This window comes from Pyrus communis, chromosome 3 (assembly GCF_041283825.1).
Source record: "Pyrus communis isolate YQ-2024b chromosome 3, ASM4128382v1, whole genome shotgun sequence".
NCBI lineage: Eukaryota > Viridiplantae > Streptophyta > Magnoliopsida > Rosales > Rosaceae > Pyrus > Pyrus communis.
Window position 1 is genome coordinate 4,537,871 of NC_142567.1, and position 15,212 is coordinate 4,553,082.

The 15,212-nt window shown below is 37.5% G+C and overlaps 2 protein-coding genes across 2 annotated transcripts; both read left to right on the plus strand.

Moving 5' to 3' along the window:
- The first annotated feature begins 3,352 nt into the window (after window positions 1-3,352).
- On the plus strand, window positions 3,353-4,519 carry LOC137715490 (ethylene-responsive transcription factor 4). Its single transcript, XM_068454837.2, has one exon. It carries the CDS (start codon window positions 3,445-3,447, stop codon window positions 4,135-4,137), a length of 693 nt encoding a protein of 230 aa, XP_068310938.2. The 5' UTR covers window positions 3,353-3,444; the 3' UTR covers window positions 4,138-4,519.
- A 5,319-nt stretch (window positions 4,520-9,838) lies between these two features.
- Window positions 9,839-14,980, plus strand: LOC137715643 (Yippee family putative zinc-binding protein). Its single transcript, XM_068454984.2, has 5 exons — window positions 9,839-10,148; window positions 10,739-10,782; window positions 14,248-14,356; window positions 14,457-14,512; window positions 14,590-14,980. The coding sequence occupies exons 1-5, from the start codon at window positions 10,053-10,055 to the stop codon at window positions 14,678-14,680; spliced, it is 396 nt and encodes a 131-aa protein (XP_068311085.2). The 5' UTR covers window positions 9,839-10,052; the 3' UTR covers window positions 14,681-14,980.
- Window positions 14,981-15,212: the final 232 nt, after the last annotated feature.

Sequence of the window (15,212 nt, forward strand, 5' to 3'; positions counted from 1 at the left end):
CAAATAGAAAGGGAAGGAAGGAGAAGAAGATTAGAATGGGAGATAATCCTCCTCCACTTTCTTTTAGCCTCAATGTTATTTGATAACAATAATAAATCAATTTTATTGTTGTTGTAACAAATAAAAAAAAAATCCTGATACATTATTTTATGTAAAATTTAAAGTCTACATTAATTCGTTTGGATAAATTTTAACTTTTAATCTAAAGTCTTTGGTTTTTTTTTTTTTTTTTTTTGCTTTAAATTTTTATTACCTTTAAACTATCTGTAAAACATGGATAAAATCAAATTTTAGTAACCAATTATTTTTTAATATTTTTTTAAAAATGATTAGTTCCAAAGATAATATGGTAAACAAACCATATGAAAAAAAAAACATACACACACACACACACTCTAGGTGAATCTTTATTAAGTACCACTCGTCGTCTTCTTTTTTACTTTTTCAACATTGTCATCTTGAAAACATAAGGGCTATAGTTGTAAAAGCCACATTTATCTCTCAATTTACGTTTTTGGGAAATGTAATTATGAGTTATGCTTGAATACGAGATATGTAGATTTGGGGGCTCAGTTACTTTTCTCTCTTTAACTAGAGGAGTCTACCTGTTAAAGATGTAAATATATACTGTTATTAACATCTTCGGATGAAGACGAGTATTTTACATACCGGCACTAGAAAGCTTTCCAGTTAACAAGAAATGCAAAATGCCAATTTTAAGATATTTTGCATCTTTTATTGGAAATGCTATAAGGAATAAGAATAAGGGTAAGTTTGAACTCAGAACGCAATAAAATAAAATAAAAGACCTTAACTACTAAGTCAATTCACCACTTAAACCGACCGTGACCATTGACTCATTAAGCAAGTTAAAATTCTATATATATATATATATATATAATATTAGTCTCCTTTTTCTATGTTTCATCTAAACTCTTTGCTATTTCTTGTCCTAAAATTTGATGATATGTAAATCATTCATGGATCACTGATCAAATCATATATGCTTGCAGTTATGAAAAAAATATATATCTCGAAGATAATCTAATAAATAGACAATAAAGCTTTTTTGTACAAGAACACTATGAAAATTAAGTGTAAATAATCTTTTTTTTTTTTTGGGTAACAAAATGTAAATAATCTTCATATATACTAAAATGCTATTGAGATACTAAGGTGGGAAATCAATCTATTAGGTTGTTAATAGATATCTGTTAAGACCTGCTTAATTTGATATCATATAGAAATGTGATTGGTAGTGGTGATGATGATGTAAGATGAAATTAAACTAAACATGCATTAATAGATAGTTATTAACAACTCAAAATATTGGTTTGCCACCTCTAATAAATACTATTTAGATGGGGAAAGCCAAAAAAAAAAAAAAAATGTATTTGTTTATTTCCCTCATTGAAAAAGGCGAAAGTATTACGTTTGGGGTCAAATTTTCATGAAACTTTTGGATCCCTTTTTGTGTGACAATAATTTACATTCTTCTTGTTGTATACTTACCGATTGGGAATTGTGGACAAGTATGATTTAATATATCATTTATCAAATACTGTTCGTTTTCCTTTTCGAAAGGAAAGGGAGAGCATGCAATCATATATATGAGAGTAGTTTACATGACGCAATTACAAAGTTATTGTGGTCTTATTTGTACATGATACGACATTGTAAAGAGAACCTCAGACATATCGTTATATTATTGTCACATAAGGTTATGATAATAGTGTATTCATGTCATATAAATCATTTTTTCATATGCAACCCAAAAAATATGTATGTTTGAGTTAGAAACACCTTATTTTCATCACTTCACACTTCAAATTTCAATGTCTATATAATTTTCATGCACTTATTGTGTGAAAAGGAGTAAAAAGCATCAATGTCGTTGTTTTAAAACCAGAATCTGCTCGTCTAATGCTAGTAAGCAAATAAGGAAACAAACCCATTTGAAGAATAATGCTATAAACTCAAAAATTAATATATTTCCAATAAGTTAGATAACAAATCAAATTCAACCCTACAAAAACAGTAAACGAAATTGACACAATGATACATATTTAATATGGACCTAACCACTATACAAAATCAAGTGCAGGAGGAGGAATATGATCTATAGGCAACTTAAAAACTTGTACATTGCCATTCTACTTCTAGAAAAAAATCATAAATGTTCCCAAACCACCGTTCGTCGAGTTGAATTTTGATGGCTCTGTTAAAAATTCGACCTTGTATGCTTAATATTTGTGTAAGTCATAAAATAAAATAAAGCTAGGATTTAGTAATGTTTTATGTGATGAGCGTCTTCTTTCTGAAATGGTTTATTATGCACGAATAAGGCTATCTCAAAGGCAAAATTTTAAACTCAAATTTGACTTTTAACATTAAGTATGTGCATTTGGGAAGAAAATGTTGGATTTAGAACTCAAATTTGAGAATGTGGATTCGGAGATGGTTGGTTTCAAAACGCAAATTGTCACTTCCCGGCCCCGCTTCACCACCGTAGCACGATATTGTCAGCTTTGGACTTACCATTCCCTCACGGTTTTGTTTTTGGGAACCCACGAGCAACTTCCCAGTGGGTCACTCATCATGGGATTGCTCTATCCCCCTTCTCGCTTAACTTCGGAGTTCCTACGGAACCCAAAGCCAGTGAGCTCCCAAAAGGTCTCGTGCTAGGTAAGGATGGGGAAATACATATAAGGATCACTCTCCTGGTCGATGTGGGATGTCACACAAATGTTGTTCTTCTTGTTGAAATAACATTTTTCCTTGTAGGTATGAGCTCCACCTTAGATGAAACCCAAGTATTAGTTTTAAATTGACTAAATTTTTTATATAGGTTTTAACTTTCCACTGCATTGTAGTGAAAAAAATTGTTATTTGGACTCAAATATAACATTTTAAGTTCAAACTTTCTGATGCATTAGAAATGACCTAATAAATAAATTTGTAATTTTATGGTAAAAAAGAGGTTCAAAAATTGAGTGCATAACGAGATTTTATTGATATGAAAATGAAAAATTTTCCATTGCAAAAGGATATATATAAAAAAACATCTAAAATGGAAAAAAAAATCTTTTTACTAAATCTTAGTTACCAAACAAGGCAAGAACGTTGTCGTATAATCCGAACTACAATGTATGTATAGCGTACCACAACCAGCATTGAATTTGGGAAGGGAGAAAATACGTGGCGCGAGGTGAGAGGTGGTCAGAAGTAACCGAGGTGGTTCGTGCAAGAGAAGCCACTTGTGCACTCTCCACTCTCCACAACACACAAGCGCCCGAAAAGGAGCGTCGCTTTTACACTCTCTCCTCGCTATAAAACCCACCTTCACTCCCCTCTCTCACCTCAGCCAACCCTCCCTCTCTCTCTCTCTCTCTCTCTCTCTCGGCATTTTTTACCACAAAGCTCACATCTTTCTCCAAAGCAGCCATGGCTCCGACGACGGCGAAGTCCCTATCCAAAACCGGCTCCGAGGACCCGAATCCGACATCCAACGAGATCCGGTACCGAGGTGTCCGGAAGAGGCCTTGGGGACGCTACGCCGCCGAGATCAGAGATCCCGGGAAGAAGACCCGCGTCTGGCTTGGGACCTTCGACACCGCTGTGGACGCAGCGCGTGCGTACGACAAGGCGGCGCGTGAGTTTCGCGGAGGCAAGGCGAAGACCAACTTCCCCACCCCCTCTGAGCTCCAGCTCGACGTCGTCAACATCGTCAACATGAACAACGCCGCTAAATCAGCGGCGGCGACGAACGTCAGCAACAGCCCCAGCAGCCAGAGCAGCACCGTGGAGTCCTCCTCCCCGCCGCCTCCGCCGCCACTCGACCTTGCTCTCAAAAGCCCCCGTTTCTCCACCGGCGGCGGCTACTTCACCGCCGCGAGCGGCTTCCGCCCGCTCCCCGTGCCCCGTCCAGTGTTCTTCTTCGACGCCTTCGCACAGGCCGACGGCGCCGCCGCCTTCCAGCTCGCCCGCGAAACTTGCAGGTTCGACCGCCCGGCTCCCATATCCGGCTCGGCCCACAGCGACTACTCCGCGTCCTCGGTCGTCGACTTCGAGCGTAGCTCCCGCAACGTACGGCTCGATCTCGACCTGAACCTCCCTGCCCCCTCGGAAGTCGCCTAAACTCCCGCCGCCCGCCGCGAAAGATCACCCCTTTGCTTTCTTTCCGGTCCAAATTTGTTCCTTTCTTATGGTAGGAAAAAAAAAAAAAGAAAACAAGAAAAAGAAAAACCCTGTTAGAAAACGAGAAAGCTAGCAACGCTCGAGCTGTCATGTATTTTGAAATTAGCCCCTACATGCAGTTGTATAATGTTAAACTGTTCCGCAGCTCCTTGTGTATATAAACCCAAAGCGAAAAGAAAAAAAACCCACCCGACCTTTTTCTAATTTTCCTTTTTGTTTTTAAATCCCATCCGAGAGATCTTAGGTTTCTCTCTCTGTTGTTCAGTTCGTAGTTATATGTTCAGAAATCTTGCTATGAAATGAAACATTTCATCCTGTATCATCACTCGATTATTATTTCGTATTTATTGTTCGGATCCGAACAACAGTCCAACAAAACCCCTTTTTTGTTTCGTGAAATTTACGTTAGATTTATCTTGTTTGGATATTATGTGCCGTCGATCCAACAGACATGTCGCCGGCATTGTTTCCCGAGTGACAAGCCTTGTCGCGCGGCGCGGTTGCGACACCTCTAATGTGCGCAGCAGCCGCCTGTTTTCAATTTCAGGTGCGCACGTTAGATAAAAATCTCCCCTGCTTACGTCACTTTCTGGACCCGCTGCCCGTTATAATTTTTTATGTATAAAAAAACACGAGTCGGTACACAAAATCACATTACAAATTGTTAAACTTTTTTTGAAGTATACATCTATTATGATGCTCGATGTATCAGATTTGATGTATCGCTATGCTCTCGCTGCACTCGTATCTCCACCCATCAATGTAACAAATTTAATGTATCAGATTATGTTTTCCGCACATTTATTCCAACTCGGCTTTTGTTAGCAAATTGGAGAAGAAAGTAAACATTTAAAAAACTGAAAATAAATAACTTAAAAAAAAGCTGTAAGACACGGTGCGGCGTCATGATTTGAAAGCATGGGGCTCTCGCTCCTTCTCTCTCTTTTGTCTCACACGGGTGGGTCTCGTGATCTGTGTACCATCGCACGGATACCTGATCAGACGGTGAGATGCGGTGGGTCAGGGTGAGTCTGTGAGGGCTCCTTCAGCATAGCGATTCTCGGTTGTTCCAGCTTTTCTTTGGATTTTATTTAGGAGGCGGCACCGACGGGGAAACCGCTGCGTATTTTATGAGGACCGAATCAGAAGAGAGTGGGTCCACGGATGGGGCCCATGCGGACCGTGTTGACGAGGTACATGTCGGGATTCTTGTTGTCGTCACGTGCACCCTACTCTCACTCGCCGTCCAGTAATTACTAATTCTGTTTCAGACTTTTCGTTTATTTTCTTTTTCGCCCCGTCAGTTTTCTTCCGTAAAGATTTTGCCCCTTTGGTTGGGAAATATTTACATTGGAAGAGTAAAACTAAAAATCATTACTTTCCCTTTTGGTGTTTTAGTTAGTTCAGTGCTTAGCCCAAATAGAAAGAAAAAAGATTGCAACAAAACACTATCCTGTGGATGGAAAACATGATTGGCTGTCAGTACAATCATTAGTGAATAATTAAGAAAATAACAATAAGAATTTAAAACATGATCAATTACCGTTCTTTCGTTATGAATAATTCACATTCATTCAACAAATGTCAAATTGAGTTAGTTTCTTGTTTATTTCAAAATCGATACACTAACTTTTAAGTGGCTCTATTTTCTATCCAACTCTAATTTGTCATGCTAATTGGTACTTTTCTTTTCACACTTTTCTACCTTTTGTTTTTAGAGGTTGAGAATCGACAAACAACAATAAGTTATTTACCAAAAAACAATACTCTTAAGTAATTATTGCTTTTTCTCCTGTTTAACAAAAGCTAGCCTAAGTGCGTTTTCTTGTATTTCTAATTTGTCATAATTAACTAAATACCTTCGTTGGTAATTGACGATATCTACTTCATACTCTAGCTCATTATGATGATATATAGTTTTTATGTAAGAATTATCAGTTTTGAGCTCTAAATGTTGATGAGTCAACAGTACGGACTATAATTTCCTACCAACATGAAAACTCATCTTAACACTATCATTTCTTCTTGTCGCTTTAACAAAATTTCGGTCGAGTGAAATTCTATCTTTGTCTGCTTCATTATAACTGAATAGCCTGATCTTAGAAATGAACGTTTGTGTCATCATATTGGTAATCACTTAAAATCCTAGAACAAATAAATTCTTTGATCATTAGAGTATTAACAGTAAAAAAACTTCTTTAATATAAAACGACATTCTCATGTTATTAGTTACTTTGTCCGTTTAACAACAGTTGTCCTAAGCGCATTTTCTATTTTGTCTAGTTCATCATACCGAATACCTTAAATCGTAACTCACCAAATCTGCGACAGTTATACTCCAGCTCATCAGGATGTTTTGCCTTATGTAAGAATTATTGGCTTTGAGCTCTAAAGGTTGGCGAGTCAACAACAAGGTAATATAATTCTACCAAAAAAAATATTTTGACATCATCATTGCTTATTGTCAGTTAACAAAAGTTAGATTGAGCAAATTCCTATCATTGTGCGCTTCATCATGACAAAATACCTTGATATCGGACACAAACTCTTGCCTCAAATTGGCTTGCACTTAGATTTCTAAACCAAACAATTTCTTTGTGAGAATCGACAATGAAACACAAAATTATTTATTAAAACTGTTTATTAAGCAGGGTTAAGTCAGCTTTAAAGGATGATGAGTTCACAATAAAGACCCACAAATTCTTTGGTAATAACTAGATTGACATGATATATGATTTTTCTCATCGAGTTAGCAAATGTTAGTTAGTGTGCGCTTCTATCGTTATGTAGTTCATCATAACTAAACACTCTTGTAAATAAACGTTTATGCCATCAAATTGTACACCTAATTTTAGAGAAATACAATTAGCGTCTAATTTAACTGTCTTAAACTATTTTTTGAATGCATTTTAACTTACCATGGTTATGTAGGGTTTAGGGTTCCTCACTACAATTAGCGCCTATTTTAACTTACCGATTTCAAAGTTTGTGCATCCACTGTAAGATGTATGAGATGATTAGTACATCTCATACATATTTTCATAGCTTCCTTACTACACCTACAACGAGTTTAATCAGTTGCCTACATACTTATAAGATCAATTTTTTTTACTTTTACTTATTATTAAAATATATAATTTAATATCACTACGTACTGTTACGGTGAGCAACAAAATAATCGATTAACTTGCTGGCTGAAACCGTCATCTAGAGTAATTAAAAAATCTAAATTCGTATCTAAGGTGTTTTGATAATATTTGTATAAAAAAATTGAATAAAAAAAAAATAAAACCAAGGCGGCCAAAAGTTAAAAACCGAAAACTATCGGGGTGATGCTGAAAGATAATCACAATATTTTTCACAATTTCACGATATATCCGTCTTAGATAAAACTAACTTTTGGGGAACAATTAAAATGTCCACGTAAGAAAATACTGCTCTTAGGTGGAGGCGCGGCGGCCGCTTTGGTCCGGGCCCACACATCGATCGTGTCGTCTGGAATTCACGAAGTCCACAAGTTTGTCGCTCCCCATGCAGTTGTGCATGACGCTGACACGTACCGTATGGCGCCCCGCCACGCAAGCCGCCTTCACGTGGGCGGGAATTACGGACGCTCGCTGCGTTGCGACTGGTGTGGCGGTGACGTGCCCGAAAGTGACAGCGACAGCCTACGCGAAGGGAGCGTCGTCGGAGGGAGTTGCGTGGAGGAAACGGTGGGTGGGACCCGCGGGTGATGTAAAGGCTCCAGGGTTAGGTCACGCAAAGTGGGGGCGTGACACGGTGCCACGCAAACCGCCGAAACGCAATAAATGGTAAATTTAAAAAATTAAATTAAAATATGTGGGTTTAGGGCGGCTATTGTTCTTTGTGGGCTGTCACTCAGGTGAGCCAGTACGGATATGGGCTTCTCTTTTGGCCGGTGGGAGATTTATTTGTATTTTTTTTGTGCCAAACGGAAGATTCTATTAGAATGGATGTTAGATTTGTCGGCGACAGAGTTCAGACTTATATCGTCATGCAATGGTTTAATTTAGTTTGATCACTGTGGTAAATGGTTACTTACTATTTATTTATTAATTATCCTAATATGCTACTTGGGGAATAAAAAAATACTTTACTGAAAAAACCAAGAGCTGGTTTGATATTGCTAATTATTTTAAAAACAGTTTATTTATTTATTTAAATTTTTTTAAAGTTGGGGCTACAATTGTGTTTGGTAATGAAAAAAAAAAGTGTTTTTTTGTCAAAATCATGGATTCAAAATAGTAGAAAGCAAAAGCAGTTCTACCCTTACTTCTAAAAACAGTTTTTTTTTTTTTTTTTTTTTTCGCAACAGCAACCCCAAACTAGCTGTAAACTATATAATAATTAAATAATTCATACAGTTTGGAGGTTTGGGCAGTGATGGTGTTTACCTTTTCTTAGTTGGAGGTAGATTCTCTGCCCTCCCACTTCCCGTACCCTCATATTTTGTGAGGTCACGGTTAAACCAAGTCAACATTTTATATTATTTTTTTTGTAGAGATAATAAGACAAAAATAAATAGTAATATAAAATATTAACGTGATTTAACCGTAACTACACAAACAAGAGGGCACGGAAAGTAGGAGGGCAGAGCTTCTTAGTTTGGTGTTTATCTAAATGGCCATATCCACTAAGGATTTTCTAAGCCAAAATATCAAAATTTGAAATAACATATAAACATAGATATTTAAACCGATTCATCTGTTATGTCATCATGTCAGGTCGACTATTTGCTTGTTTATCTCCTCTCTCTATTGGAGTGGGAAAATGGAACAAAGAATCTCGTACGGCTAACTGAATACTTTAACTACTTGAACCACAAACTGTTTAGTAGCGTAAGTGTTATAAAACATTATTATTAGAGTTGAAATTGCCTATATGTACTTAGCCTCGAAGATGTGACCAATATAGACCAAAGCACTAGGCCCAATTAGAGATGCGGTCCATGGGCCAAGTTCACTACTCTGTATTGGCTGCTTACCCACAATGCTGAACTAGAACCCCAACCCAAATATATAAAAATAAATAAAAATAAAAAGCATGTAAATTATAGGAAAAAGGTAACGCACATTTTTTTACCTTTCATAAGTCCTTAATAATTTTGATCATTGTTTTTCAATTTATTCGATCTGACAGCTGAACGTTGAGAAGAGTATATGAGAAGTAAAAATATCGGTGTGAATAGTTATACTCAAATTATATTAGTGATGATGCTACCCCTACTCAATATTGTATGACCCACCTTTTGGGTTGGCCAAGTAAAAATTGAACAGGCTGGTGATTTAAGTATTAATTAATTAGCATATCAAGTGACGCATAAAAAAGTAACAATATTTTATAATTTTCTTTGGTAATATTATATTACAAAAGAAAATATTTGACTCATCACGGAAGCGATAATTTGGAAATGACCTTGACAATCCACCTGCAACGTGGTATAAGCATAAGCATTGTGTTGTTAGTTTATTTTTTATTATTTAAAGTGTAAATTGGATAAATAACGTCATTTGAATAGCAGATTACATCATAAAAAAATTTCACCTTAACTTATAAAAATAATTTACATGAAACAAATTCATTGGTACAAGAAGTCCCAATCTACTGCAACTCCTTTCCTAATCCACACTTGTCACGAATAAATGATTGGGGTGTTGGCAACAAGCAGAGTGGCACTGTGTGCCCATCCTGTTTTCTCTCTCATATATAAAAAAAACGCTAACAGAAACATGTATATATTGGTTCCGAATCCTTGAGATATACATATATGTATTCGGAGTAGTGAATCTTATTGACTAGCAACTAGCAAGGGAGAGAAGCTGAGGAAAGAGAAGATGGGAAGGATATTTGTGGTAGAGCTGGAGGGAAGGTGCTACAGATGCAAGTTCTGCAAAACTCACTTGGCCCTCTTCTCCGACTGTGTCTCTCGGGTAACTTTTTCTCACTCTTGCTCTCAATTTCTGCTCAAAGATTGCATCTTTCACTCACAACAACAATTACCCATCATCAATCACTGTAAAAGTTTCTCTCTTTGTTCCTCAGTAACTGTAGTTTGTCACACAAATTTGAGTTATTGAAGCTTTTTTTTTGTAAGTGCTTTTTTAATTCTGCTTTTTGTCCTCATATGTTCATCAGCATTAGTTTATCTGATTTGGACCTTATGTAAATGCATAGAAAGTTAGGTTGAATCGTCTAATTTCAGTTTCAGAGTGCTTTTTGGTAAATTTTTTAGTAAATGCTTATTGATTAGTTTTCTAATGCTTATGTTGTGAATTTATCGTCTTTGATTTACAAATATAGGCAAAGTAAGAAAGAATTAGAAGATTTTTCGGGTTTTCGATGTTTAGTGTTGTAGGAGTGCAAAGATTTACCACTCTGAGGACTGTGCAATCTGGTATGTTGGTCACCATTATCGAGTTGCTAGGTCTTATTTGTTTGTGATCACCAGCATATGTATTTAAACTTCTCTATTGGGTTTTTACATTCTTTCAGGTCTCATTTTTCCCTTGTGATTGTTTAGGCTTTTCGTTGCCACCGAGGAAAAGCATACCTCTTCAATAATGCGTGAGTTCTTCATCTTTCATGGATATCTGATCTGATTCAGATATATGTTTTATATTTATCAAGCTTTAAGTTTGTTCAGTTTATGGATTCTGTATTTATCAACTAGTACATCTTGTCACTGCAATGTATGTAAATAGCCGTTCTGACATTGTTATATGGAAAGAAGTATTCAGTTCCTCTTGGGTTCTTCAAAGTCCTATTGGACACCATTAAAATTCCTGAATTAGGTTATTCAAAATGGTTAGAAGCTTAGCCCTAGAAATGTACAAGGATCTAGTAATTATAAGAGTGGCTTTCACCTTGGCAAGATGCAGTGAAGCTACTTATTACGTGATCTTTGGTTTAGGCGAACAAGAACATGCTATTGAGTAACGTTTGTTTACATGGAGAAGTTTCTTCAATTTGATGTAACATCTCCCAGGAATGGAAAGAGTTAACTTTTCCTGTGAATTTAGCTAAGATCATGCATTTTCTGTAATGCTAATCTGCTCTGCTAAAAGACTTTCTTTTGCTGAGAAAGATCTACTCGAGTTTAATTAGATGTTGAACATTAATAGTCGTGCTCTTTGGGGGTTCCAGTTTGATGTATAACAACAACAACAACAAAGCCTTTTCCCACTAAGTGGGGTCGGCTATATGAATCCTAGAACGCGATTGTGCTCGTTCTGTGTCATGTCCTCCGTTAGATCCAAGTACTCTTAAGTCTTTTCTTAGAGTCTCTTCCAAAGTTTTCCTAGGTCTTCTTCTACCCCTTCGGCCTTGGACCTGTGTCCCGTAGTCGGATCTTCTAACCGGAGCGTCAGTAGGCCTTCTTTGCACATGTCCAAACCACCATAACTGATTTTCTCTCATCTTTCCTTCAATTTCGGCTACTCCTACTTTACCTCGGATATCCTCATTCCTAATCTTATCCTTTCTCGTGTGCCCACACATCCAACGAAGCATCCTCATCTCCGCTACACCCATTTTATGTACGTGCCGATGCTTCACCGCCCAACATTCCGTGCCATACAGCATCGTCGTTCTTATTGCCGTCCTATAAAATTTTTCCTTGAACTTCAATGGCATACGGCGGTCACACAACACACCTGATGCACTCTTCCACTTCATCCATCCAGCTTGTATTTTATGGTTGAGGTCTCCATCTAATTCTCCGTTCTTTTGCAAGATAGATCCTAGGTAGCGAAAGCGGTCGCTCTTTGGTACTTCCTGCTCTCCGATCCTCACCCCTAACTGATTTTGGCCTCCATTTGCACTGAACTTGCACTCCATATATTCTGTCTTTGATCGGCTTAGGCGAAGACCTTTAGATTTCAACACTTCTCTCCAAAGGTTAAGCTTCGCATTTACCCCTTCCTGAGTTTCATCTATCAACACTATATCGTCTGCGAAAAGCATACACCAAGGAATATCATCTTGAATATGTTCCGTTAACTCATCCATTACCAATGCAAAAAGGTAAGGACTTAAGGATGAGCCTTGATGTAACCCTACAATTATGGGGAAGCTTTTGGTTTGTCCTTCATGAGTTCTTACGGCAATCTTTGCTTCATCATACATATCCTTTATAGCTTGGATATATGCTACTCGTACTCCTTTCTTCTCTAAAATCCTCCAAATAATGTCTCTTGGGACCCTATCATATGCTTTTTCCAAATCTATAAAGACCATGTGTAAATCATTTTTTCTATCTCTATATCTTTCCATCAATCTTCGTAAGAGATAGATTGCCTCCATGGTTGAGCGCCCTGGTGTGAACCTGAATTGGTTGCTCGAAACCCATGTCTCTTGCCTCAATCTATGCTCAATGACTCTCTCCCAGAGCTTCATTGTATGACTCATTAGCTTAATACCCCTATAGTTCATGCAATTTTGTACGTCGCCCTTATTCTTGTAGATAGGCATCAATGTGCTCTTTCGCCACTCATTTGGCATCTTCTTTGTTTTCAAAATCCTATTGAAAAGGTCTATTAGCCATGCTATACCCGTCTCTCCCAAGACTTTTGCACACTTCGATCAGTATATCATCTGGGCCCACTGCTTTTCTATGCTTCATCTTTTTCAAAGCTACAACCACTTCTTCCTTCCTAATTCGGCGGTAAAAGGAGTAGTTTCTACACTCTTTTGAGTTACTCAACTCCCCCAAAGAAGTACTCCTTTCATGTCCTTTATTGAAAAGATTATGAAAATAACCTCTCCATCTGTCTTTGAGAGGTTATTTTCATAACCTCTCCACCAGTTTGATGTATATTAACCGAAAATGCTAATGATAGTAGGCGAGCTGCTCGGGGATGACTGTAGAATATGGGTTGTGTTGAGTTGATGGCTCTGGTGGATGGGCAGTGCTGCAGTGGGCTTTACTTGTAACATGTATGCAGAATCATTGCTGGTAAAGTTGGGGCCGTCAATCCGGGACCACTAGGTGGAAACATGGATAAAGAAGATTAGCTTTTAGATATTGGAGTGGCTTTTAGTTGGACAAATTTTCTGTGGACCTACCTCTTCAATAGAAATCTCTATGACTAGGATCAAGGAGTCAATTTTTATGCTTACTAGTGGAGGGAATTGCTGGTGCTGAGTTCCTGATTGTTTAGTGAAGTCTGGTTTTTCCAACCTTGGTTTTTGTTACAATGAAGAAGATTGATGTCTACTAATAATAAAAGAAGTGGTGTATGTAGTGCCTTTTATTCAAGATTGTTTTGTTTCCTTGTTCTTTTTGGGTTTAGGCACTTGCTTTCCAGGAAAGTGCTCGGATACGCTAGACAAATAGTGCTATATTCAAGTTTCAGTAAACCATGATAGTCATATGTTGTCTTCATCAAGCTTTTTTCACTCCTTGGATTGATGAGAAAGGTTCTGACTTATCTTTAAAGGGTGGCTTCACAATTCTTCGTCTAGGACAGTGATCTCCTTGTGGGTAGGAATTTAAAGATGTCCAACTTCTACTCTAACATCGAACCAACCTGCCATCCCAACTCGTAGTACTCTTGGCACCCTGTAGAATGTATTTCCTGTTATGAATAGAAGGAACAAGCCAAGATCAATTGAAAAATAATTAAGGGAATGAACACCCTAAAGAAAACCAGTTGGGAAACAGGAGAAACTGAAACTTTTTTTAACCATTAGGAACTGACTTCCAGTTACTGCTCAGTTTTACCACTTCAGAAAGTTTTACCACTTCAGAAGTTGATGCTTTTTATCTTATTCAGTAGACTTTTGATATAGTGCAAGTAATTTCTCCTTTGACCGTATGGGTAACCGTATGCCTTCAACTTGAGGACTTGATTAGTAGAGTTTAATAAGTTTTGGCTGCTTGTATTTTAGGAAAGAGCTGTGGAGTGAGATAAAAATGACATCTCATATTCCATCCGCGACTTAATGACATTTCAATTGTTCTTTTTAAGTAACTTATGTCAGACAGCAATCCAGTAGATATTGATTTATGCATTGGATTTTGTGAACCAGGGTGAATACCACTGCTGGAACATCAGAGGAGAGGATGATGCTCTCGGGTTTGCATACTGTTGCAGATATATTTTGCTGCTCTTGTGGCCAAATCGTTGGCTGGAAATATGTAATCTCTCTCTCTCTGGTGCACACACTCTACCAGAGTCGTATACTGCATAGTTTTTCAACTTCATGCTCCTCAAAACATTCTTTTATCCCACGTCCAGGAATCTGCACACGAGAACAGCCAGAAATATAAAGAGGGAAAGTTCATCCTTGAAAGGTATAACCTTCCCTTAATTTTTTCGGTCGATGCATAATGTGCGCAGCTGTCATTCTTACTTTACCTTCATAGTACAGAGGGAGGATCGTAGACGAAGTAGATTTTTCCGGAGAGTTCTTTGTTGATACTCGTCCTAGCATGAGTGGTAGTGACGGGGACGATGCATAGGAACTAAATTTCGTTGCCGGAATAGTTGTATCAGACGCGAGGCAAGACAGAGCAGCTGTTGCACCGTTTGTAATAGATTGTAACAGTATTTGAATGAATGACTTGGTAAACAAAACAAACGCAGATGTGAAGTGTTTGGGTGCATGTTGTTCAAGCATATTGATTAATGTGTTTGACGGAATTGATTTGTTACTTGGGCTTGTCAGCCTTATGTAGATATTTGGGCCGCATTATGGGCCCTCCCTGTTGGGCTTATTGAGTATGTCCTTTCCCTTTTTGGGGTTTGAGGAATTGTTGAAACTACGAGTTTTTCTCTAATGCACATTAAAAGTGTACGGTTAAGTTATACATAAGAACACGAGCCGCCAGATCCCGTTAGGACAGACAATTTACCACTCGTTCTAATGTGCAACTTAGGAATAGTTTAATAACAATTTTGCTTTCAGTTTTTTGTTTTGGTTTTCAATTTTTATTTTTGGAAAAACTAAATGTAGTTACTAAACTATGTTTTTAAGTTTTGAGTAATGCTAGG